This window comes from Motacilla alba, chromosome 2 (assembly GCF_015832195.1).
Source record: "Motacilla alba alba isolate MOTALB_02 chromosome 2, Motacilla_alba_V1.0_pri, whole genome shotgun sequence".
NCBI lineage: Eukaryota > Metazoa > Chordata > Aves > Passeriformes > Motacillidae > Motacilla > Motacilla alba.
Window position 1 is genome coordinate 67,940,807 of NC_052017.1, and position 25,267 is coordinate 67,966,073.

Below are 25,267 nucleotides of genomic sequence, written 5' to 3' on the forward strand. Positions count from 1 at the left end.
AAGAAGGGGCCGAGCCACCCTGCTCCCCGCCCCGGAGGGGGTGAGAGCCGTCCTGCTCCGCGGCGCGGACTCGGCGGGGCAGGGTGCCCGGGCCGTCCCCTCGCTGCGGCCGCCGTCTATGAGGCACTAGCGAGCCTCCCTCCAACGCCGGGAAGCGACACAGCCCCGGCGGGCAGGGCCAGCCCGGGGGGGCCGTGCGGCGGGTGGCACCCCCCTTCTCTCTTCCTCCTCCTCCTCTTCTTCCTCCTCCTCCTCCTCCTCCTCCTCCTCCTCCTCCTCTTAACTTGGCCACGGCGGCGCGGGGCGGTGCGCTTCGCCCTGCGCCGGCGGCGGGGGATGTGCGGGCGGCGGCGGGATGGCTTCGGCCGTGTTTGAGGGCACCTCGCTGGTGAACATGTACGTGCGGGGCTGCTGGGTGAACGGCATCCGGCGGCTCATCATCAGCCGGCGGGGCGACGAGGAGGAGTTCTACGAGATCCGCACCGAGTGGTCGGACCGCAACATCCTCTACCTGCACCGCAGCTACTCCGACCTCGGCCGCCTCTTCAAGCGGCTCCTCGACTCCTTCCCCGAGGACCGGCCCGAGCTGTCCCGCTCCCCCTTGCTCCAAGGTTTGAGCAGCTTCCGCGGCCCTGGTGCTCTCTGCTCGGCGGGCGGGCGGGTTTCGGCCGCCGCTTCCCCGGGGGTGGCGGTGGCCGGGGAGGACGGGCGGGCGAGCGGTCCCTCTCGGCGGAAGGAAGGGGGTGAGGAGCTGGAGCCGCTGAGAACCGGACGGGGCGGGGGGGGCAGAGAAACTGCGGGGGCGCTTTGCGGTCGGAAACTCCTCCCGGGATGTTGATTTGTGTTTCTCCTTTTTTTTTTCTTTTTTTTTTTCTTTTTCTTTTTGACTATGCATTTGGAGCCGAGGGCTCCACGCAGGACGGTGACCCCAGTATCTGCTGCTGCTGTCTCCAGCTGCGCGGCTCCGGGCTAGGCTGGGCTGGGGGAACAGAGGGATCCCCGTTGGCGCTGCCCCTCTCCGGTGCCTCCGGGCTCCCCGAGGAAAGGCTGGGGGTGGTTGGCTAGAAAAAGGGTGTAGCTGAAAACTGTCCGCATGTTGGTATGTTGTTTGCCACAAGGAGAGGGCAAAAAAAAGGGCTGCGGCGCTTGCCAGGGGACGGAGCGACTCTGGGAGCTGGCATAATTCCTCGCATAACTTCTGTGAAACGGGAATTGCAACAGTGGTTAATAGAGACGTCTGTTCTCTTCCAGTTTCTGAAGTGGATTATCCAAACTCGAGGGATGTTGTCCATGCTCAGGCTCTGCTGTGCAGAAGCAGGATGTACCCTAGATGTCTTGCGGGTTCGGTTTAGTTTGTTTAATTGTTGGGGTATTTTTTAGATAGAGTTACGTGTTCTACTCTGACGTATTTCAAGTGTGTGGAGTGGTGAGGAGCACCCAGTCATCTGAAAATGGGTGTACGCCTAGCCCTTCCAGTCTCCTCACTTGTTTGAGTTACGACGTAAATTATTTGATTGAACAGGAACGGGCAAAAGCTGATATTCTGTGCCTGATTTTCTCTGTGAGAGGATGGGAAAGTTTTCCCAAGCTCCCACCTTGCTAGTGGGACCCCCTTGCCGAGGGTCTGTCTGCGTTTTGCTGTTCTCTGAACTGGGTCTCCACCGCTCGTAGAGGTATAAACCCACCGGACTTCATTCCTGGGCCATCCCTGTGTGACAGCGAGCTCTGTTCCCTGCCAGTGGCGATCTCTCCCGGGCTGCCTCCCCAAGGATGTTTTCTATCAGGTGTTTATAGTGACACAGGTCTTTTTCCATGCTCCTCCCAGATCCCTAACCCCTAGTGGTGGGCTTGGTTTGGGTTTTTTTATGTGCCTCGCATTAAAACGCTCGTACCTTTCCCTGTCCGAGCTTCCTTGTGCGGTGGGAGCCGCAGCCCTCTCCCCGGCCTGTGTCCCCTGGCACTGGGCTTTCCCGTCCCCGCTGCCGGGAGGTGGCAGCCCGGCCCCGCCGGGCCCGGGCGCTCCGCAGCCACTGGCGGGCCCCGAGTGCCCTCTGCAGACGGCGGCGATGGGCGCAAGGCAGCCGGGGCGGCCGCAGCCCCGCAGCCCCTGCTCGCTCTGGGGTGCGAGTGGGAGATGTTCGCCGGGCTGGGTGCCGGAGGGGGGCTGTCTCCTCCCGCTTGGGTGCAGGCTGGGAATGGGGCTGTTCCTGCGGAAGCCAGACCCCACCTCTTAGCTCGGGTGTGATTTTTACTAGTGCTGAGTGGCAGTAAATTCTCAGTAACATGGCCTTCAAGTGCGTGTTGCACCTGGGCCACGGCTTTTGAGGATGCTGGGTAGGTTTTGGAGCGAGCCTGCCTGTGGCCTGCAGGGCACAGCACCTACCGGAGTCACTATGACTAAAAATTGACGTCCCAGGGTGCCGGTAGTTCTTCTTGTTGGCTTTATGGGGCTCTGAAGAGTAGCTTGGCAGCTGGACTGGGGTGTGTGCTGTGTCTGGCTGCAAATGGACTCGGTCCTTGGCCTGCTGCCCCTTCCAGTGCTCCTTCCCCATTGATTACTCACAGGAGCTGCTGCTTATCCTGAAGCCCTTCTCATTCCTCAGCGCCTCTCTCAAGCGAGCATGGTTCCTCTCCTGGCTCAAGGCCTGACAGAGCTTTTGCAAAGTATTCAACTCTTTTCACTTCTCTCTGAAGCGTTATTTGTGCAGTTTGAGCCAGATGGGATTATAGTCCCTTGCACTGGCTTTACTTGACAGTCCCAGGTAGATAAACCATTTGTGCATGAACAGTTGAGGAAAGATTAAACATCCTTAGCCTGTGTTGCTCAATCTCTGCCTAAAACCTAGAGCCTTGACTTACCTTTATCTCAGGAACAGGTGCACTGCCTTCGGTAGAATGGGGAATGAGCAAAGCATCAGTTCAGGATTTGAAAAATCAAAACCTAATATAAGTAGATTATGATCTGTTTAGCTTGTTGAAAGGATGGGGGTTAACTTTGCAACAGAGGCAGAATAAAAATCAGGAGTAGTTTCTAAGCAATTACAGCATGCGTCACAATTTCAGCAATTCTCTGTTTAAAATTATGCTGCTCCTGCTCTAAAGAAAATTACTTTGCAGAGTATGCTTCTCTGCCTAAAGAACACTTCATCATACGAACATTTTAAATTGGCTGGCCACAGCCTCTGATAACTTGACAAAGTTGAAACATAAAAATCTCATTTAACTAAGTGACAGTAATGCAAAGCTTTGCATGTAAAAAGAGATTGCATGGGGCATGTCCAGTCTTTACAAAATTCATGGGGTAAGCATGGTTTCTTAATGCCATGTTTAAAAGCAGATGTTCTGCTGTCTACAGTGAAGCTCAGTGTACTTAACCCAACAAAAACACCTGACAAAAGCCCGTTCATGTGTGTGTTAGCATTTAGTCATATACAGTTGTGTGTATTTATATATATATATATATACAAAATGTATTTGCATATGTATGTGAGTTTGTGTGTTTGTGTGTGTGTGTTTATCTTGGGCTTCCTGAAAGAAGGTGCATATCAGCTGTGCCTTTTATCTGGAGGAAGTGATAAAGTGTTGCAAGCCAAATTTGCATAGCATTGAAGGTCTCCAAAGTCCCTACAGATTTGCCTAAGGAGTATTAAAAGGACTAGCATTATCCTACAGCTCAGTCAAGCTGCAGTGTGTTACATTTAAGGGACATGACTGAGAGTGGAAGCTTGAGCTATTTGATGTTATTAACTTTCTAAACTAAGGTTGTGGTTATTTTAAAAACGTCAGCAATTTTAGAAAGAGTTGGCTGTTACCTTTATTGCTGGCTTCAGCAGACAGTTCATGCTGTGCAGGAGTGTGCTCCTTTTCTTGCTCAGCATGGGGAAACCATTCTCTCCATTCCTTTCTTGACCCCTCATCCTCCTGGACGAACTTCCACAATGCTCTCCCCTGCCTTATTTGCTGGAGCTGCTGAGTGCTTTGAGATTGCAGAGGAGAGGATGGGAGGTGTAGCTGCCTGCAGTGGCTGTTCATCTCACCCTTTGTAAATATGACAGGAGGGGAAGTTCCAGGGGAGAGTAGGGCATTCCCACAGTTTTGTCTTGTCTTTGGTAACTAGTAAGAATGCATGGCAGAGTGCACTCTCTGCATCTGGAGTGTACACTGATGCTAAAGGCCAAGGATGTTCAGCAACACAAGGCATCTCACTAGGAAGCTGGTAAACAAGGTTAGATATGTGCATACCTGCAGGGTGACTAACCATGATTCACTGTGATGTTGCCAGTAACTTGCTAGTATTTTATTTGTCTTTGAAATCTGTCTGTCCCTTGCTCTAGGCAAATGTACAAAAGAGGATCACAGGAGAACATGGGTTCATTCACTCCTGCAATGAACACAGATCTATGCAAAGTCTACTTTTGAATTTAATCAGTTTTCTTGAGAAAGGCAGAGTTATGGACTTAGAAGCTGACTTAAAATTGATGGAAATAGAAATAGTTGCTGCAGACCAAACAGAGACCAAAACTGAGGTATGCATCTGGAAAAGGACTCTTCCTTTCCCCACTCCCCCCTTTCCTATTTTCTGTAAATACCATTTTTGAGGAGATCTCACCAGAGGTTTATCCATGAACTTGAGCCAGCTTCAGTACAGTCAGCAGTCACACACCTCCCTCACCTCTGACTTCAGTGCAGGCAGAATCAAGCCCTTAAGGAAGCCAAAAGAGCATATTAGCAGCCTTTCAAAGCTGGGATTTGTTTTGCCTTTGGAGTGCCAGGGTGGTTTCTGGCAGTCCTCCTCTGCACTTGTTTGTTGCCTTTGTTACCAGGACAGAGGCTCAGATGCTCTTCCAATGTAACTGTTCATATTGTACATACCTGTAGTGCATGGTCCTGTTTTAATACTCTGAGCTGCCAAATCGGAAACCCTCTGACAGATTTATTTTATTACTAGATGGGCCTCTCTTCCCAAAGTTCTTATTTTCCTCCTTTCTGTGCCTCCTTTGACTCATTCTGCTTTGTCGTGTTTTTTTTTCCCCTTGCTTTTCTTTCTGTTATTTCCTCTCTGTTCCTTTTCTTTGCCTCCAGGTTTCCTTCACCGGTGTGCTGCCATCCATGGTTATTTATGGCTCTGCAGAACTTCTCTGTTCCCTTCCACCTTGCAGGTGCTCAACCTCCATCCATCCACAGAAGTTTTCTAGTAGTGGTGAAGATTTCCTGTAGAAACCTTGCACCTTTATTTTGCCTCCTAGCAGTCTGCAGTAGAAGCAGTCACTCCACCTGCAGCAGACCTGAGCGGTCCCTCACAGAGACTAGGCTGAGCTCCAGCTCCAAGCCTTGTGCCTGCCTCTGGGGTGACTTTCTCGTGCAGGAAGCAGGTGATCAGCTGTTTTCCATGTCCCAGTGCCTGTGCAGTGGGAAGCTCCTCCAGGGCTGCCATTGGAGGGTTGTACACAACACAGAGGGCAGTTCCTGAGCAGCCAGCCCAGGAACATTGTTTGCTTGCAAATGCTGTGTTCATAACTTAGTTTTCTATATGCTGCATTACAGCGTTTTTGTTGTTGTTGTTGTTGTTGTTCACAAGACCATCTGGGAGTGTGATTTATGAGAAGAGGGAGCTCCACAGAAGCAGCATAGTGGTTTCCACAGACAGCAGCTGTTTCTCGGTGCTGTGACAATACAGATAAATACACTGCATCTATTGTGCTCTTTTCATTGTTGACATTGTCAACAGTTCATTAGTGGAGCTTGCTCAGAGCTTCTGTCTGGCAGACAAAAGATGCAGCTCTTGGTTATCAGGCTCTAGCAGAACTGTATAACCAAAATTAAGTTTGTGGCTCCTGGGTTTGTTTTTTTATCAGCTGAATTTCATGGTTCATTTGTAATAATGGAGATAAATGGAGCTGACTGTGTTGTTATAAAGCTAGATAAAAGTTGCTTTTTTGTGGTGAACCAAAGCAATGTGTCAGGGAATTTTTTGGTGGAAAGGAATGGAAATGAGGTGTGTTTTTCATGACAGCTCTCACCTGATAAGAAACCAGCACTAAAAATGGTTGTAGGAGCTTGCATTTTTCATCAGATTTTGACTGCTTTCTTCACTCTTATCTCATGCTTCTTTGACATCTTTTTCTTTCTTGTGGCTCATGAGGCATCAAGACAGGGAACTCTGTGGGGAAAGCCTGTGTGCTGTGTTCTGCCACCAAAACATGCCTTGTCCATTCCAGAGATCCAGGGAGATCCCATAACTAATAATACACCGTGTGGAGAACCCATCATCTTGAGAGTCTGGGTTTCTCAGCTTTTAACTTGCCTCCTTTCTTTGCATGGGTATTTAAGTGTGCCAGTGTCCTCAGGTCATGGTCACTTTTGCTTTGGGGGATTGCAATCAGACAGTTGTTTGGTCAGGACTTCTCCCCATCCTGCATCTGCTTCATATGCACTGCAAAAGAAGAAAGTTGTGGGCAGGGTTTTGAAAGCTCTCTCTCTTTCTGCATCAAACAGATTTATCTCAGTATCTTCAATATGTTTGCTACTACCTAGTGGAACTTCTAAAAATATGGAGAGACTCACACGCATTTTGTGTACTGATACCTCTTTAAAAATTTTGGTCCTTGTCATCAAGCTTAAGAAGGGCAGCACAATGTGATAAATGTCAAAAGTCCACCTCCCTACACCCACCTTTCTTTTCAGCTCTGCTGTGTCCTTTTAGTTGCTCCCTCAGTAATGCCACCAAGAGGGATCTTGTCAGCAATATTGCATTGATAGCAAATCCTTTGTAAAGGCTGTAGTGACTCCTGTCACATGAGATGGATGAACTCCCACACAAGGGGAAAGGGCCAGTGTGTCTGCCCCAAAAAGAGAGGGGTTGAAGAATTAGATGAGAGGCATCAAAGAGGAGTTGCTAGAGCTGCCAAACTTAAGTCAGACCAACGCTGTAGCTAGCTCTAGGATTCTGTCCTTGGTGATGAGAACCAGATGCTGCAGAAGACAGCATAAATAAAAGGCAGAGAAGAAAAAAATGACAGTCCTGGTCTCTAGTAATTGAAGATCTGACATCCCTGATTGCCTGTAATTACCTGCCCTTCTCTGGATCTTATCAAGTCTTTGGACTTAAGGGATCCCTGTGGTGTTACTTCTGCAGTTATTGAAGAAAAGTTGTGTGAAACAAGCTTTCCCATCTGCTGGTGTTTTTTTCATTTCCTGCCTTTACATACTCCCCTGAGTATTCCTTTGCCCTTCTAGCAATCTTCTACCCCTCTTTCCTTCATCAGAGAGGAGGCAGCTGTTAATGGGAGCTGGTTTGGCCTTTTCAGAATCCAGCCTGGGGTGGCTAATGCCATAGTTCCCAGGTGGCAAGGTTGAGGGAACACGTGTTTGCGGTGAGGAGGGATCCTACCTGGGCAGCTGCTAGGAGGAACGAGGTATGGCAGCCATGAAGCAGGGGAAAATGACAGCTGAAATGGTATTGAGAAGACCCAGTTAAGCAGATGGAGGAGTTAGGAAGCAGTGCAAAGGAGCAAAAGCAGAAAATATGGGGCTGAGTTGTCTGTCATCTTTCAGCCCTGATCCATGTGGCAGCTGAGTAGCTTCAGTTTCTGCGTATTTCTGTGGAGCATGTGTCTGTGGGTCTGTTCAGAAGTTGACTAGATGTGGTCCCTAACAGCCTGATCTGACTTTGGACCTGGCCCTTCTTTGGATGAATCAAATTAGACTCTTTAATTTAACATTATTCTCTAATGACTAGGACATTCCTTCTATTGCTCCATCTACATCCTGGATTGTGCATGTGCACAAGGTTTAGAACATATCTGAGGGAAAGGAGGAATGAGGGAAAAGGATAAAAAAGTTTTATCACTGCAGTGGTAATGAATGCTGTAACTGGGGAAAAGGGGCACATCCCCCTTTGAAGTCTGGTCAGGAGAGAGCAAAGAAGCAGTATCCCAAGCAAGGCAGCTTATATGTTTTCCCTAAAGATTTGAAATCCCTAACTGCTGCTTGGAGTCTTGTGCAAAGAGAGAAGAATGGACTCATGATTTAAATCTATAAGCCTCAAATCTTTCTTGCAGTGTAGATTAGCAGAACACAGTAGGATTTCTCTGTGGATTTATTTGTTACTCATTAATTTCCCTTGGATACCTACTCTGCAGTCTCCCTGTAGGGAGTGGAAAGACAATTAGATAGGGGTTCAATGCAACTTTAATCTTCATGTGCCTACTGAAGCACACAGCATTTAGAACTATTGGCATTCCATCTTGCATGTATCTTCAGAAAGTACACCTTGGCTTCTGCTCTTGCTCAGCTTCCTGTATGTATAGAACTGATTCTGAGAAAATAGGGTATCTCTTGGACATTATTCACTCCTGCCCTCACCTCAAACATGAGGTGTCATCCTTCAGAGTGGAGAGATGGGGTTTGCCTACAGTTTGGTATCACATATACATAGTGACTCGTACATCTCCAGAAAAACAGACTTCTGTGTGTCATCATTGACATGACATTACAGATACATACTTGACTTGGGCATGAACTTACTCTTCCTTGGAAGGCACTAGAGGATTTTTGAGACAATGTTCACTGTGTGCGCTGACTGTCAGGACTGCTCTGTGATTTCATTATGAGCCATGAAGCACATGCTGCAATTCCTGTCCTGCTTCCTGTGGTAGAAACATGGGGTGCATTATCTGTGGTTTTCAGAATGTCATTAGTTGCAGATTTGGTGGCTCACATTGCAGTAATGGGACAGCCCTACCAAGGCTTGTGTGTTTACATCAGGAGTTGGCTCTCTGTTCGTTCTCCTCTGCTGCTGAGCTCGTTTCCTGCCTCTGTGCAGCTCTGGGCCCCTCTCCCACGCTGTGAGCCAGCGTGCCAGGTACACAGCTGCTGGCCTGCTCTCCCAGCCTCCTGCAGCTGCCCCGGCACCAGGGACCCAGGGCAGGAAGAAAGTTGCAGGCTTCTGGTGCTGCTTGTGCCATGCTTTTCCAGACACATGGTGCTCTGTGCAGAGTTGTTACCTACGCTTGGTCTCAAACTGAAAGCAAATCCTTTTCAGTCTTAAGGACTCTGCCCGGGGCTCTTGGTTTTGGAAAGGGGCGGAGAAAATGTCAAAAGGATTGAATGAGGTCGCTGATTATGTAATAAAAATAAAGCAGTCTCCCAGGCACAGGTGAGGGCCGCACTGGTTTAGGCAGTGTCATCCCTTCTGTCACCCAGCCTGTTGGCTCTCCTGTGTACAGGGTGAAGGAATCTTAGAAGTTTGTGGTATTTGGCAGCAGGGTTTGTGGCTAAAAAAGGAGCCAGCAGGACCCCAGTTTACATCAAATCCTATAAACATAGGTGTTTATAGCATTTAAATCACTTGAAATAACAGCTAATTGTCCAAGTACAGTATAAGTAACAAGACAGAGAGCAAAGTTTTCCTGGGAGGAGTTTGTGCATGTTTTCTATTAGCAGTCCAGACAAGGGCCAGAGCTGAGAAAAAGACATGAGAACAGCTTTTCACCATGACCTCACTAACAAATTTCCCAGCTCTGAGTTCAGCTCTGTTGTATGACTAACAAGTGAAGAAAGCACAACTGTTTCCAAGATACTGGCTGCTTTACTGGTATCTTATTTTTATTTTATATCAAACAGAGTAAGGGTTCTTGGGTAGTAAAAGCCCCAGATGGAAATACAGGCTAGATATGTATTTATGGCCCATGGGCAGAGACAATGGCCACGGGACATGTTGTAGCTGCTGTATGGATGCTTCATATGTGGCTAGGGGGTCCCACAGGCTTCAGATGCATCCACACTTTGGTGCATTTGTGTCAGGGTTAATGAATGGTGGCAGTGCTGGGCTCTGTCTGCAGTGTCGGCTGGCATGTCTGTGTGTCTGTTTGTTCAGGCGTTTCCAGCATCTGGAGATCCTACATCAGTCTCTGGCAATTTTTTCCCCTCTCTCTTTCTGCCTTGACAAATCTTCCAAACAGGAGAAAGAAGACAGGCAAAGGAGAAACCCCCACAAAGTGAAGGATAGGCCTAGAAACTTGGGTGTGGTTCTGTGACCCTTCTGGCTCCTGCTCCAACTTAATATAGTGAGAAAGGAGTGAGAAAGGTGAGAAAGGAGTTTGGATGAGGCGTTTTCGCCTGCAGTCTCTTGCTTCTTCTGTGGAGTCTGGGGTTTCCTGAGGTGAAGCCTTTGACAAGAGTGGTTTGAGGTATTCCCTGCTGCTCACCTAATTGCTCTGGTAAAGCAGAAGCAGCTCTGTGTTGCGGTGTGGGAGAGGAAATGAGGTGCAAGGGAGGGTGGGAGCACCTTAAGCCAGTGTTGACGCCAGAGACTTTACCTTGTGAAACCCCAGTGTTCCTCGTGCATGTAGGTGCTGTGGATGACGACAGCAGCCAGTTAGAGAGTGCTGAAAGGGATGGAAAGGAAAGACCAGGACCTCCACTCTTCCTGGCTGCTTGGGCAGGCAGTGCCTCACTCTGGTTAGCATGGCTGTGTGGTTGGGAGAAGTATCTCAGGTTGTGGGATCATAGTCTATGACTAACTGAAAACCACAAGACCATCTGTTAACTTTTAAAAACAGAGACTTGTAGAATTAAGATAAATGAGGGCCTTACAATCTTCATGACAATTGCAGAATAAATTACAGGTTTAAATATATGTATATAAGGCCAGTCAAGTGGTTTCTGTTTGTTTGGGTTGCAGATGTATGAAAAGAAAGGCTTTAGCCTGGCCAAATTAAACTCCCTGTATGGGGAATTCATTTAAGGTCAGCAGCCTTACGCCCCAAAGCTGCACATCTGCAATCATTGTGCACACATATAGGAAGCTGTCCAAGCAGATGTATCACCCTCCTTCCTACACTGTCTGATTTTTGGTTTTGATATTACTGAAAGCTTCTGAAAGTTTTATAGTGTCAGATGTTACAAGTTTTCTGTGCCAGTTTCCAGGCTGGAGTGGGGATTTGCATGGCTGGTGTCTTTCCAAGAGGTGGGAGGAGATAATATACCAGGGTTGGAAATTCCTTGTGAATGCAAGAAGCTGTAAAACCTCCCACGGGGTGATCTGTGACAGTGCAACAGGCTGACAGCCTTGTCTGACTTCTTGGTGAAGCATAAAAAGACCATGTGGAGCTGCAGATGCTTTCCCTGATTACTAATGAGAGAAATCCTGACCGCTTGGCTGGTTTTCCTCATGGGATGAATGCTCAGGGTTGTTGCCGAGGTGGTTTTGTTTTTTTTTTTCTTTTTCTCCCCCTCCCAGTCTGAATATCTTCATTTGTTTGAAAGTGTCCCTCTTCCTGGTAAAATACTAGTTCTGACAGTGCATGCTTATCTGGGAAATGGTCCGAGATCGAGGGCAGATTTGAGAGGGAGCAGCTGAATGCTGAATCCCTGGCGGATCAGCGATGTGGTGGGAGCCACAGCTGGGCAGTCTCTGCTCTGACTATATCAGTGTTTATGCAGAGTGGATCAAGACCAGCAGAAGAAGTGGAGCAGCACCCCATGGCAGCTGGCACCAGGGTGGCTGGCTCTGTTTTCTCTTTTTTTTTGATGTGGACTGCAGCACGGCCAGCAGTGTGTTTTAACATCATGGATGGTTGTCTGAGCTGTGGGGCCATTGGCAGCTTTTTCTTTCTTTAAGGAAGATGACATCCCTTTCATTGAAAAACTTGAACTCAATCCAAATGTGGGATGGGAACGTATTTGTGAAGGGGCCAAGCAGATCCACCCAGGCCTGCACCCCGTAGTTAGGGTGATGAAGGGTGCTGGAATGCAATTCAGGTCTGTAATGCCAAACACAGCCCAGCTAGTATGCAGTCTGTGGACCCATGCAGATGAGTTTATTCACATTTACAGCTTTTCAGAGAATTTCCAAGCAAAGCTACCTGACTGTAGTGTACCCCAGCCAAAGCAAGACACACAACACCTCCCTTATATGCTTGCTGGTATGCATTGCTCTGCTGTCAGGAGAGGGGGTGAGTTGTACCTGGGTGAGGGGATAGCCATGCTGAAAAACAGGCAAAATGAAGGACTGTTGAGCAAGAGAAAGGCTTATACAAACAGGAGACTTTTGTGGGACAACTGTCAAGTAAACCCGGTTGCTTTGGAGACAATCTCTGTTTTATTTAGAGCTGTAACTAGAGGAGAGCTGACAGCTTCCAAGTCACACTTTTGTCTGGAAAGTTTCTGTGGGATTGTATCTCGTTGGTAGCAAACAACAAGGATTGGTGCAGACTGAAACTGTTTGTGGATGCTGTTCCCACACTCTGCATGTTTGATGGCTCTAGTTTGTCTTTTGAATAGGAAGATGCAGATACACCAGCACAATGTAGTATATTGAAGTGTTTTCTCACAGACTGCTTTGCAGATTTTTAATTTTGATGGTTCTACATGATTGTGTCTTTTCCTGTTCCAGCTTTTTGTTCAGTTTTTGTTTGTTTGCTTATTGTGGCTTCTTATATTTAATAATTTCTCTTACATATTTCATTTTCATGGGTGTATCCTGCTCCTTGGAAAAGATGCACAAATGTAGAAGTTAAATGGTGATTTGGCTAGAAAAAGTAGGTTGCAAATATCATCAATAAAAGGCCCACTAGAGGGATGTGAGATTTTGGGGTTTACTTCTCCTCATATGCCCCATACATGCATCTAACCTGTGCTGTATTTCCTTCAGTCTGCTGGAGGGGGGGAAAGTTAGAGATATTCTGCAGGTTATAAATACAAAATACAGTATGAGTGTTTGAGATCACCGTACCAAGCAATTCAATATTGCATTGTAATGTATCATTCTGGATATTGCGCAGTAAAATTTTGGTCTTAATCCCTCTGCAGCACTGTGATCATTCAGTAACAGAATAAGTGAAAAAAAAAATCCTAACAGTTATCTTGCACTAGAAAAACATGATACTGACAAAATTTTTTTGGACCACTCCCTGGGGCTGGCAGTCAGAGAAACACAAAACTGCTCTCAAAGCCTTTTGATTAGCTTGTGTCTATTTTTTCCCCTCTTATCTGTAGGAAGTGTCTTTTGGTTTTCTTGGGTTTTCTTTGGCTTTTTATTTACAGGGAAAAAAAGGATGAATAATGGTTCTTGGAAGCAGAAAGTGGGCTGTTTAACTATCACTACTGGGAATGCTGTGTAGTGAAGCTGTGGGTGAGGGAGTAGGTGGTTCTACTTCTGCTTGTCTTGCAATTCCTACATATGGTCACAAACAGCTGAGTTTGTGTCAGGCTTGCAACTCTGCTTGTAAACTACACCCACCTCAGTTTGGGGTGCACACTTTGTCATCAGTTGATTTAAAAGACATTTCTGGAAGGTGTATTTGAGGTTGTTCCACATCTTCCTGAGGGGTTGCTTCTGGCTGCTAAAGTGTGCCTAAGTGTGCTTTTGTTTATGCTTATGATCTGTTTACTTTGTTTCTAGGGCTCATCACAATAAAAGAAGCCCATGATATAGAAGCCAGACTTAATGAAGTGGAAAAGCTTCTGAAGACTATTATAAACATGCCCTGGAAGGTGAGTAAGCCAAGTTCCAATTTAGCCCAGCTTGACTCCTCCTTCATGGTGACATGCACTCTCATGCAGATTAGAATGAGATGGGCTTTGCCAAACTCTGAAAGAAGCAGCAATTTATTGAGTAACTTGGAGAAATGCTGAGTGCCAGAACTTTGTAATGATGCCTTCAAGCTGTCACTTATAATAAGTCTTTTTGTCATGCTATGAAGGGGTGGAAATGAAGAAGAGGGACAAAGCAAACTACTGGTTAAAAATTGATATCTGTTTTTATTTATCTCTTTTTAAGTATTCAAGGTCTGAAGTTGTCCTCACGTTCTTTGAGAGATCTCCTTTGGACCAAGTTCTAAAAAATGACAATGTCCACAAAATTCAGCCAAGCTTTCAAAGTCCAGTTAAAATATCAGGTAAGAATTGTTATCTACCTGCAGTTGACATAAGAATTGAAGAATGAAAATTACTTTATTTGCTGTTCCCATTATTATTTCTCTATCAACAATTCAAAATGTAGTTCTCAATAGTGCTTTGTGATACAGAGCCTATAATTTTCCTTGATATACTGTGCAAGTTGCATTCAGGCAATAAAGTGGCAGGTGAAATGGGAGGCTGACAAATGCAAAGCAGTGAATGTGAGGAAAATGCAGTCCTTACTGCACATCATCACATATGATAGTGCTGTTAGCATTTAGAAAGGAGATTTTGAGGCTATTGATACAGTTCTGTGAAAGGGTAAGCTTGATGCCAAGCAATGGGCAATATCAGCAGTGAGAATATTAGGTATTATTGGGAAAGGAGAGGGAAACAGAGGAGAGGATCATAACCCCCTCTTGAAAACATATGCAATATACAATTTTGGTTTCTTCATTGCAGGATATAATAAAATTTAAAATTATACAAATAAAGGGTGAGGATTTAAGTTGTTGAACAGCTTCTCTAAAAAAGGGGGTAATTAAAGAAGGACACCTTCACTTGTGAGAAGAGATGACAGACTGGTATGATGGAAGTCCACAAAGCTGTGAATAGAAGGAGGTCAATTACCCTGTACTTCTTATGAAACAAGTACTATAGGTTATCCAATATCATTGCCAGACAACAGGCTTTAAACAAACAAAAGAAAGGTTATAATATTGTTTTGTTTCCAGACAAAGCATAGTTAAGGAGTGGAACTCACTGTCATAGGATATGGTGGAACTGAAAGCAGAAGTGACTTCAAAAGGGAATGAGACAAGGAAATGGAGGAAAAGTACATTGAAACCTGTCACAGGTGGAGACATAGGAAGTTCTAAACCACAGATTGCTAGTGGGTAAAGTGGAGAGCCTATCTCTGCCTATTCTTTTAGCCTGTCCCCTCTTCATCTGCTTCTGACCATTGTCAAAAGGTCTGTGAGCCTCTGGTGTGCCTGGTTTTGTACTTCTATACTGAAACACTTTGTTTAAACCTAGTGCCAACTCTTGGTTTGTGTCACCAGAAGAGCCTCTTTGCAGTTAATTGAAGTACTACATAGTCCTCCAAGGTTTATAATATTGCAAGGAACTGGTATCAATTTTCTTTGGTACTAACAAAACTATCTCAGCTGAATAATAGCATGTTTTAATTCTAAATTGTTGTTGGTAGTGACAAGTCATACCTAATTAACTGGAGGAAGATTCTCCTACCTATGCAGCAATCCAGAAGCATCTTGTGGTAATTAATTTCATCATTCAAGTGATTGCTGCAATTAATGCTAAGAACATAGGTGGAAATTTGATGTTAATTGATATTTGCCTCATCTGGATGTTGCACAATGGAAACGGTTCAGTGTCTGGCAGCGCTGTCAGTAGATGGCAGTAAATGATAATGGGTAAAGCAGTTCATGCAGCAGTGAAATGCTGTAACTCTTAGGTCAAGTCAAGGACACTAGGAAAATACTGACATTCCTGTTACTCATAGTGCAGCTCTCTACCTGGCTCACAGTCTTGGAAAAGTAGGCAGAAAGTTTTGTATTCTCTGAAAAAACAAACTCTTCCCTGAAAGGTCCTGCTCAGAGTGGTAGGTGGTGGAGAAGAGAGAAAGGGCTACCCTCTAAGATGAAAGCTGAATTTTAATTTATGGTGTAAATCTCATTTTACAGTCATACAATGATGGCTCAAGATGAGTCATGTGAAATGTGATTCTGCTGGGGTTCAGTGTTTTCACAACCCCCAAATGCATTCTTCTAAAGTGAGCTGCAGTAAAATACGGACTGAAAGTCAAAGATGAGTCTCGAGAAAAATATGGAAGTGAGTTTTAGCTTTACCTTAATGAAGGAGCATGTAGTGTTCAAAAAACTTACCTCCTCTCTCATGCCTCATCTCTTGTTCGTTGCTTGAACTGTATATATAGATGAAATTTGTTGGTGTGTTTTCTGCCTGCCATATTTTGTGCCACAGACTAATTTTTTTGTTGTGCTGATAATGCAAGGCTGTAACACAGGGTCATAGTGTCTTGAGGCAGATCAAGAGTTATCCTACTTAAGTCAGTGCTGAGTTTTTTTGAAAAGTGCATTTATTTTATGTTGGTCCAAGCTTCATCTAAAATTGTGTGACCAAAGGAAATCCTTGTGACTTGCCTAGTTTGATTTTCTGTAGGGCACAGATATGGATTAACTTCTCATTCACATCAGATACTGTTCTTCAGTTATCAATTCTCCCCATAGTAGTAAGTCAGTGGAATTAGGTGTAAATTTTAGATATTCTTTATTGGAGAATAGCTTCTAAAACAGTTAGAAACAAATAAGCAGTATCAAGGGCAGTGTAAAACATGGTATTTCTTTATATGTCTTAGAGGTTGAATTAACTTGTAAGATCACTTTTCATTTCCCTTCTCATGTCTTTTTTATTTTTGCTTAAGCCTAGGACTGTCTAAGGAAAATATAATTATGATTTGGTAGTGGTAGTTGCTTCAGATGCTCTGTGTCATTAATTGGTTAGGTGAATAAAATTACTTGAGAACTGACAGTATGCAGGTTTAAGAAGCTGTGAAACCAACTCTTCATTCCTGCTTTCCTGCGCAGATTTTCAATGTCATGTGCACATATCAGTTCATAGCCATGTCAATTACATATGATACACAGTTATTTTCCAGCTTTTTTTTTTAATCTTGTTTTCTTTCTTCTCCCAACAGAAATCATGCGATCAAATGGATTCTGTTTAGCCAACACTGAAACAATAGTCATTGACCACAGTATACCTAATGGAAAAGAGAAGCACCTGGATGTAGATTCAGCAGAACATTTGTAAGTGGAGTTTGAGCAAGAGCAATGCTGTCACCTTCACTGTAGCTTTCCCACCCCCCTAGCAGAATGTTATTGTCTGCCTAAGAGCAAGATTGGTACAGCTGTCATCCTGACTGGTTAAATGTTACTGGGCCTGATTGCTAACACTTCACAGCAATTTCCTGTTAAAGTGGGTAAAATGGGAGAAATTATTGACCCCAGAGTGATCAATCCTCTGTGTCTGAGAAAGAACTGAGGTTGCCGTAGGGGTGCTGCAAAGAGAGAACAGAGTTATTTCTTTCTCTCATGACTGTGGTGAGAGCTGGTTTGAGCCCAAACTTGGAAACTCAAACAGCCTAACAAATGTCATATCCTGCTACAAAGGATAGTAGAATGTCTGGGAAGCAAAACACTGTTCTTCAAGGGGAACACATCCCTGACAGTAATTGAACAAAGGACAACAGCTGCTCAGCTGGGACTTGGTAGCATGAGTATATCCTTAGGGAAAAGGCAAGTTAGACTGGTTTCATTGGAAAGTTCTGCTTCCTAATGCATATAGGTATTCTGGGGTCAGAAACCTGTAACCAGGAGGGCTTCTATGGCCATAAACTAAAGCACAAGGAGTTCCATCTCAACATGAGGAAGAACTTCTTTACGTTGAGGATGGCAGAGCATTGGAACAGACTGCTCAGGGAGGTCATGGAGTCTCCCTCTGTGGAGGCATTCCAAACCCACCTAGACATGTTCCTGTGTTATGTGCCCTGGGTGACCCTGCCTCGTCAGAGGGTTGGAGTGAATGATCTCCAGAGGTCCATTCTAACCCCAACCATTCTGTGATTCATGTAGGTCTTAAGCCAGTGACTGTGTTCACAGATGGGTATTGATGGAAATATTCTCTTACAGATTTCTGTTATACCAGGTGATTGATATTTCAATGAGCTTCAGGTAGTGAACCATTTTAATATTTTTGATGAGAAATATTGACCTAGTTTTTCGTTAGACCAGTTGAATGAAGGAAAGAGCATGCTGAAAGACTTATGGAGCCTTTATCTTTGAATGCAATGATCTGTCTTGTCATATTTGAAATGCCAGTCTGTAATAAGGTTTAGAGCTTGGCAACATTTTGTCAGAGGCTAGAGAGTATGTCTGGCTTGAGTTTAATTTCTTGAAGTCTTTTTATTAACTTATCACTTAGTGTTTTGAACCTTGACCTTGCTAACAGCATTTAAGCTTATAAGATTGTAGTAATGAGGCTGAAATGGCACACTAGAGGTAATTCTGTAAGGCCAATACCTAGAAATTAAAATTTTTATAGTTCACAGTGGATCACTCTTTGTACTGAGAACGACAAATTGTAGGAGAAAATTACCAAAGAAAGCCATTTCCTGCCCTACTTTGATTATTTTTTTAATTATTTAAAAATATTTATAACTAGTTTTGATTTTAAAAATGTGCTCCAGCCCAAGCAAAACTTACCAGCCAGGGATCAGAACCTACAATCATCTAACTGTCATCCCATTGAAGTCAGAGACTTTTAAGGTCAGAAAATACAAAATGTGACAAAAACTGAATGGTAGGCATAGTTTCCATAAACTGTGGTGGAAGAAATGAATGCAGGGTAACAGCCTGAGTTTGCGCAGCCTGACTTAGTTTTACTTTCCAAAGGATGTGAAGTCAAGAGTCAAGAAGTTAATAAATTTCCAATGTGCATTTTATATGGTGCCCTAAATTTTCCCATCCCACAGCTATATTTTATAGCCAAGACATAATAGCCAGGAGATGGTGGAACCAGTGTAGCACAGCTGTTTTGTAAAAATTGAACCTTTTTTAAAAGCAGAGATTTTCTGTACTGTTGGTTTAAATGTATGCTATTAGCCCACAAAGGAAACTTTAAAACCTTTCAAATCCTATGCTGCTCCCTTTTGGTTTCAGTAAAATTTGATTTATGGTGCGTTCTACCCTGAAATCAGAGTTAATTCCTTGTGGACTTGATATCCTCAGATGGGAAATTTTTCCTTCCAGCTGCATTAAACTCTCTATGACTTCTGGGTTTTGGCTGCTGAATGGCTTGAATGAGGCATTTTGTGGAGCAAACCTGAATTTTTTGGGAAGGAGTGCTTGAAGCTTCAGCAGGAAGTGCTCATTCCCTATACTGCCTAGCTGTGTAGCCTGCAGAGCTACCTGCCCAGTGATCCATCAGCTGAGAAGTCTCATACTTGTTGCAAAAGAAACCACAGCACTTTTCTAAGTTGCAGTTGCTTACTCTGTTGGTCTCAAGTTGGTCTTTTCTGCTTCCTTCATTTTCTCTCTGATTTTAGTTGGCAGTACACCATAGTGTTGCAAACTATGGTGAAGCCAGTGTGCTCAGCATCCATGTGGCATAACTAGTCCTTTTGTGTGTGGTTCTTGGAGTGTAGTCTGAAGTCCTTTTGAAAGAAAAAGGTGGTAAATAAATGCATTTGAACTCATGATTTGGTTTTTTTACAGAGGTACCTTTCTCTGCAAAGACAGTTCCACTTCTGTCTTCTAGGCCAGCCGCAGAGTCTGTGGCATTGGATAAACTGCCTTTTTGGCAAATTCACTCCTGTACCTGAAGGAGGCCTGCAAGTGACATGTAGAGGGAATTTTCATGGGGGCATGTGATAGGATAAGGGGGGTGGCCTTAAGCTGACGGAGACTAGGTTTAGATTAGCTATTAGGAAGCAAATCTTTAGATAAGGGTTTTTAGATACTGGAACAAGTTCCCCAGGTTTGGATTCCTCATCCCTGGAGGCATTCAGAATCAGGCTGGATGAGGGTCTGGGTAAACTGTCCTAGTGGAAGATGTCCCTGCCCATGGTAGGGGGTTTGGAACTGGGTGATCTTGAATGTCCCTTCCAAAACAAACCATTCTATGATTCTGTGATATGTGCGTCTTTTAAATATGTCCAGTGCCAGTGACTCAACCACTTTCCTGGGCCGCTTGTTCCAATGCTTGATAGCCCTTTCAGTAAAGAAATTTTTCCTGATATCTAATCTAAACTTTCCCCAGTAGAACTCAAGGCCCTTACTTCTTGCCCTGTCACTTGTTACCTGGAGAAGAGTCCAACCCCACACCTGGCTACCCTTCTTTCAGGCAGCTGTAGAGAGTGATAAGGTCTCCCCTGAGCCTCCTCTTCTCCAGTCTAAACACCCCAGCTCCCTCAGGTACTTCTCATCGTACTTGTGCTGCAGACCTTTCACCAGCTCTGTTGTCCTTCTCCGGACACGCTCGAGCCCCTCAATGTCCTTCTTGCTGTGAGGGGCCCAGAACTGGACACAGGATTCAAGGTGCGGCCTCACCAATGCTGGGTACAGGGGGACAATCACTGCCCTGCTCCTGCTGGTCAATATTTCTGATCCAGGCCAGGATGTCATTGGCCTTCTTGGCCCCCTGGGCACACTCTGGTTCCTGTTCAGCCACTGGGGGCCAGAACCCCCAGGCAGTTTTTTGCCAGGCAGTTTTACAGCCACTCTGCCCCAAACCTGTAGCTGTGCATGGGTTCACTTATTGTGCTGCAAGTGCAGGACCTGGCATTTGGTCTTGTTGGAGCTCATACAAGTGGCTTCAGCTGATCAATCCAGCCTGTCCAGATCCCTCTGGGAAAGCCTTCTTATCCTCCAGCACATTGGCCCTCCTACTCAGCTTGGTGTCACCTGCAAACTGACAGAGGGTGCACTTGATCACCACATTCAGTCCATTAATATTCAACAGGACTGGCTCCAAAACTGAACCCAGGAAAATACTGCTTGTGAAAGGCTACCAAATGGATTTAACTCCATTCACCACTGCTTGTGAAAGGCTACCCAATGGATTTAACTCCATCACCACCCTCACTCTTTGAGCCCAGCCACCAGTTTTTTATGTAGCAAGCCTGTCCAAACCATAAGCTTCTATGTTGTTCCCTCTTCTTCCTGGTGAATCTGAGTAGCAAATCTAATGCATTAACAGAGGCTGAAATGATCAAGAATTTTGTCTTACAACCCAAGAAGTAGGCTCTTGCAAAAGACAGTGTGTCTGTCAAGGTACTTAGAAGAAAAAAAATTAAGGGCAGCAGTTCAGGCATTCGGGAATCTGAAGGTCCACAGTAGAGTTGCAGAATTAATTTTGGGAGAAAGACTTTTTGGTAACAGCACAAAAGTATTTTGACTGTTGGTGTCGTACACAGCTTCTGACTGTGGTAAACAGTCCTGGTGTATTGAGTTTGGTTTTGTGTGAGCACTCCAGAGCAGTGCTTTGCAGACTGCTGTGCACACAGTTCATTTTTGGTGGCAAGAAAAGCTTTCTGCTTAACCACAGCATCTGACGTCCACTGCTTTGCTCCTCACATTCTGCTTGTAATAACCTATCAATGAGGCTGGAGAACCACAAAATCTGTGGGACCTTTCAGATGTAATAATGTAGCTTTATGCTGATAAGAGAAAAAGAGCAGAATCTGAGTAGCCTTCTTGACTCCTCTTCCGCTTTCTTCACTCTATCTGCCCCACTGGTATTTCATAATCTGTTGTTTCTGGATCACTTGCAGTCCATAAGACAGCACAACGTGATCTGTGAAGTATTTTCAAGATACCAAGTCAACTCCCTTGTGCACTCGTTCCCACACATGCAGGCAAGTAAACAGCCTGGAGGGACTAGAGGAATGAGAGTAATAAACATTCAAAGTTCAGTCTCATTGCTGTTTCATTTAAAGTGAAGAGCAAAGCCACAGCACCGCGGGAGAAAATCCATGAGTTTCTGCTCAAAAAAAAAACCCCTCTATTTTGGCTCTCATTGTTGAAAAAAAAAAAGAGATGAGAAGAAGACCAGGAAGGAGTGTGGAAAAGACAGAACTGTGGCCATACATTGCAGGATGTATAAACCAGGCTATCCTTTAACCCAGGATACTTCTAAATAAAATTTTGGGAAGAGATGGGAGTGGGAGACTTACCTGTTTGTTTGCCCTACTCTTCTTCAGGTCCTCTGAAATACTTAACTCTTAGGTCATCCTCTAGGGTGAGGTTAGGGGGATGTCCACAGTTGTTTCACATATCTAAAGAGTCTAATTAGTTCATGTGGAGATGAGATGCAGTTTTAAATATTAATTATTTTAAAGCTCATCTGTTTATCTGCCATTCAGAGAGCTGCAGTAGGCCAGCTAGGCTGATAAAGGTGTTACAGACACATGCTAAAAGTGAGAGCTAGGTTAGAATTTCTTTTTCCATCTTGTGCAATTTTTCAGTTTCTACTTCCTTTTATTTCTCACTCTGTCATAGTGAATGAAATTTCTTTCAAAATATTAAAGAGAGAGTTTGAGAAAAAGAAACTTTACAGTTCTTCAAACCCCTTTTAGAACTGAGGTGAAATTTAGTCCTTGGCTTGCAGTGACTGCCTTTAACTGCTAGGCTATCTAGGAAGAAAATAATGTTTTTTACCGCAGAAATTCTAGCTTTCTTGAAATGGGAATGTGTGTAACTGTGAGACGTGTAGGTTTTAACAACTTGATGCCTTCTGGTTGAAAGTTGGTATGAGACAGCAGGTAATTCTTGCAAAAGTTATGAAGGTTATGAAACAGGTGTTGGGAAGTGGGGAGGAAAATACCAAAACAAGTGAGACTAAAGTTGGGAATCTTTTTATATTTGGAGATTCTTTGATTGTCAAAATCTAAACCTTGTACCATAGGAAGGACAGCTAGACTCTGGAAGAAGGATGCTCTAGTCATTTTTTCCTACCTATGTTAGACACTTGGCCTCTTACAAAGGCCAAACCCTGAGAAGGTGCCTGTGAAGTGAAAGACTGAGAGTCCAAATTCAGATGTGAAACAAAGGCAGTTTCTTTTTCACTTTTATGTGAGAACTGAGGCATTGTGTTGTTGACACATGCTGTGAGAACAAAATAGAAGGATGTGGACTTCAACTGCATAATTCACTCTTCCAAGACGTGCTTGCTGCTTTCTTCCTTCCTTCCTTCCTTCCTGCCTTCCTTCCTTCCTTCCTGCCTTCCTCCCTCCCTCCCTCCATCCCTCCCTCCATCCCTCCCTCCATCCCTCCTTCCCTCCCTCCCTCCATCCCTCCTTCCCTCCCTCCCTCCCTCCTTCCTTCCTTCCTTGTCGCTTTGAAAGTCAGGGATGACAAGATTACTTGCTTGCATTCACCATAGTTCTCACTGGCACATGGTTTAGTCATAAACACGAGTATAGGAGATGAAGGAGGTGTGGATGAAATCAGCTCCAAGTGCTTCTCCCACTCCCTTAGTACTTTTTTTTCCCAATTCCTTTGATTTTCTAAATGACTTTATGCCTTTTGGTGTTTGTTTTTTTTCATCTCTCCTTAGGTTCGAAAGTGTTAGTGACTTTACCTCAGAGCTGGAAGACAGTGATGATCCAACAGCTTATGTCACCAATTTGACATACTACCACCTGGTCCCATTTGAGACTGACATTCTGGACTGAGGCTGCTCGGGGCTGCAGTCAGCCAGCATCCAGCCAGCCTCTTTGTCCATAGGTTCTGCTATCTCTGGCATTGCATCTCTGTGAATAAGGCTGCGCAGACAACACCAACAGCAGGGAAGCTGCAGCAAGAGCGCCACAAAGCTGGTTTTATATGTGTGGTCCTCTGTTGTGTGTCATGGAGACATCTTGTGAGGAGGTTTGCTGCTTTGCTGCTGACAACAAACTCGCTTTCTGTGGAAGCAAGGCAGCAGAGGCTTCCTGGGGACCAAGGAAATCTCTGCTATGTCTGTGGGAATTGCCACCCTGACGCAGCTGTCAGAAACTAGTGCTGAAGCAGGCACAAGTCACCCGTGCTTCTTGTGGTGCAAGTTGAGTTCCCCTTTTAGGATACCACCAGAAACTTCCTTGGATGGCGTGACCACACTTTTTATGCTTTGTAAGCAAGAAGACAAGCAAACCAGCTGAACTTTGTCAGTTCCCTCTGCAGTTGCTTAATGGAGGTCTCGTGGGTCGCTTTTTGCTCAGCTACCGGATGATTGGTGCCTTACACGAGATGTCAGAAATACCATTGAGTGCCTCCTGGACACAGAACATGTGAGCTGACAGCTTTACTTCTTTTAATCATGGGCTTTCTATAATCACTGGAAGGGCGACTGCTCTTTCCTGGAATAGTAAAGCAGACAGCAACTGGCGTTGCAATGAGCTGTGCATGATGTTTGGGTACCCGGATGATTTCGGAAGTCTGGAAAGCCGATGGGAAAGCTGAGCTGCTCCACTAAGAAGGGTCAAGGCTACAGCAGGCAGTTTGATAATATTTCTTCTTTTCATGTGGACCAGCATATGTGAATGGTGCTTACAGATGTTTACATCAGAGAGATAATTCCCTATGCATATTTCTTCCCAGAGGAGGGGAAGGAAGACACTGAGATTTATGTTGTGTTTGGACTGAAAAAGAATGATAAGCTGCAGTGTGCCTACAGTGGTAGGAAAAACTGTGTCTCCACTGCCACCCTGTCTCAAGGAGTTTGTCCAGCTTTCTGAGATCTGCCTGGAGGGGTCATGTGCAGGCCTCCTTGTTGAGTAATGCCATGGATTTCAGCAGAGATAGGACAGTGGGAGCAAGAGTGGGATTGGACCCTGCAGCCTCTTGACTGTTGAGTAGTGCAATGTTAATGTCTCTTGGAGTCTCTCCCTTGCAGAGCACCCTGAATTCCCGGCTCTCACTGTGAGTGCTCAACACTCACCAGCATGACCTTTCATTGAGCTTTTTGCCATCTGTTTGCAAATATTATTTTGGAGGGACTGAAGTGGAAAGAAATGCATTTTTGGATATGTTTCTTGGACAAGAGGCTTGCTTGGTCCTGAAGAGGCTGATACAATTCCCTTCTGCAGACTTTTCATTTCTATCTATGGAATAACAGTCAAACAGAATTTGTTAATGTAAATAATAAATTATTGAGAATCCTAATTCTTTTACACAGTATGTTTTTAAAATATATTTTAATGAAATAAAATAAAATATAACTCACCTTCAGTATACTTCTGCAGCTTCAAACAGTGCCTTTCTTTTTTTTTTTTTTTTTTGGTCTTGTTTTGAGTACACTTTCCCAGACATGTCGCATCCTCTTTCTTTTGCCCATAGTTTCTGAAACATGCTGAGTAATAGCAATTTCTGTGCTCCACATGTTATTTATACTGTAGACATGGTGTGTCTCCACATGGAACCTCTGCCTAGCTGTTGATCTAGGTCTAGGTGTGTGTGGTTTAATGCCACTCAGCATAATGGAAGATTTCTGTATTTTCACTATCATCAATGAAATCAAAATTGGACGTGATTGTTTTTGAAGATGAAGCAGATTCCTATAAGGTTAATTTCTATAGTAGAAAGGAGTATGTCATTACTCACTCAAAGACTTTCTGAGCAGCCTCTTCAATTAGAATTGGGAAGATTTTTTATTTTGTTTGTTTTACTCTCATTAGTTTTAATTCTTCTGCTAGTGTTCTTAGTTCACCATGATGAAGTAGAAATAGCATCTGGTAGGCATGTGTATTGGACTGGATACTGGAATATTTTATTTCAATTCCTGACCTTGC

General features: G+C 44.6%; 1 protein-coding gene across 1 annotated transcript; it reads left to right on the top strand.

Moving 5' to 3' along the window:
- Positions 1–234: 234 nt before the first annotated feature.
- PXDC1 (PX domain containing 1) lies at positions 235–24,702 on the top strand. The gene is made up of 5 exons (XM_038128493.1): positions 235–611; positions 13,406–13,497; positions 13,784–13,901; positions 16,637–16,748; positions 23,056–24,702. The coding sequence occupies exons 1-5, from the start codon at positions 356–358 to the stop codon at positions 23,171–23,173; spliced, it is 696 nt and encodes a 231-aa protein (XP_037984421.1). The 5' UTR covers positions 235–355; the 3' UTR covers positions 23,174–24,702.
- The last annotated feature ends 565 nt before the right edge of the window (positions 24,703–25,267 follow it).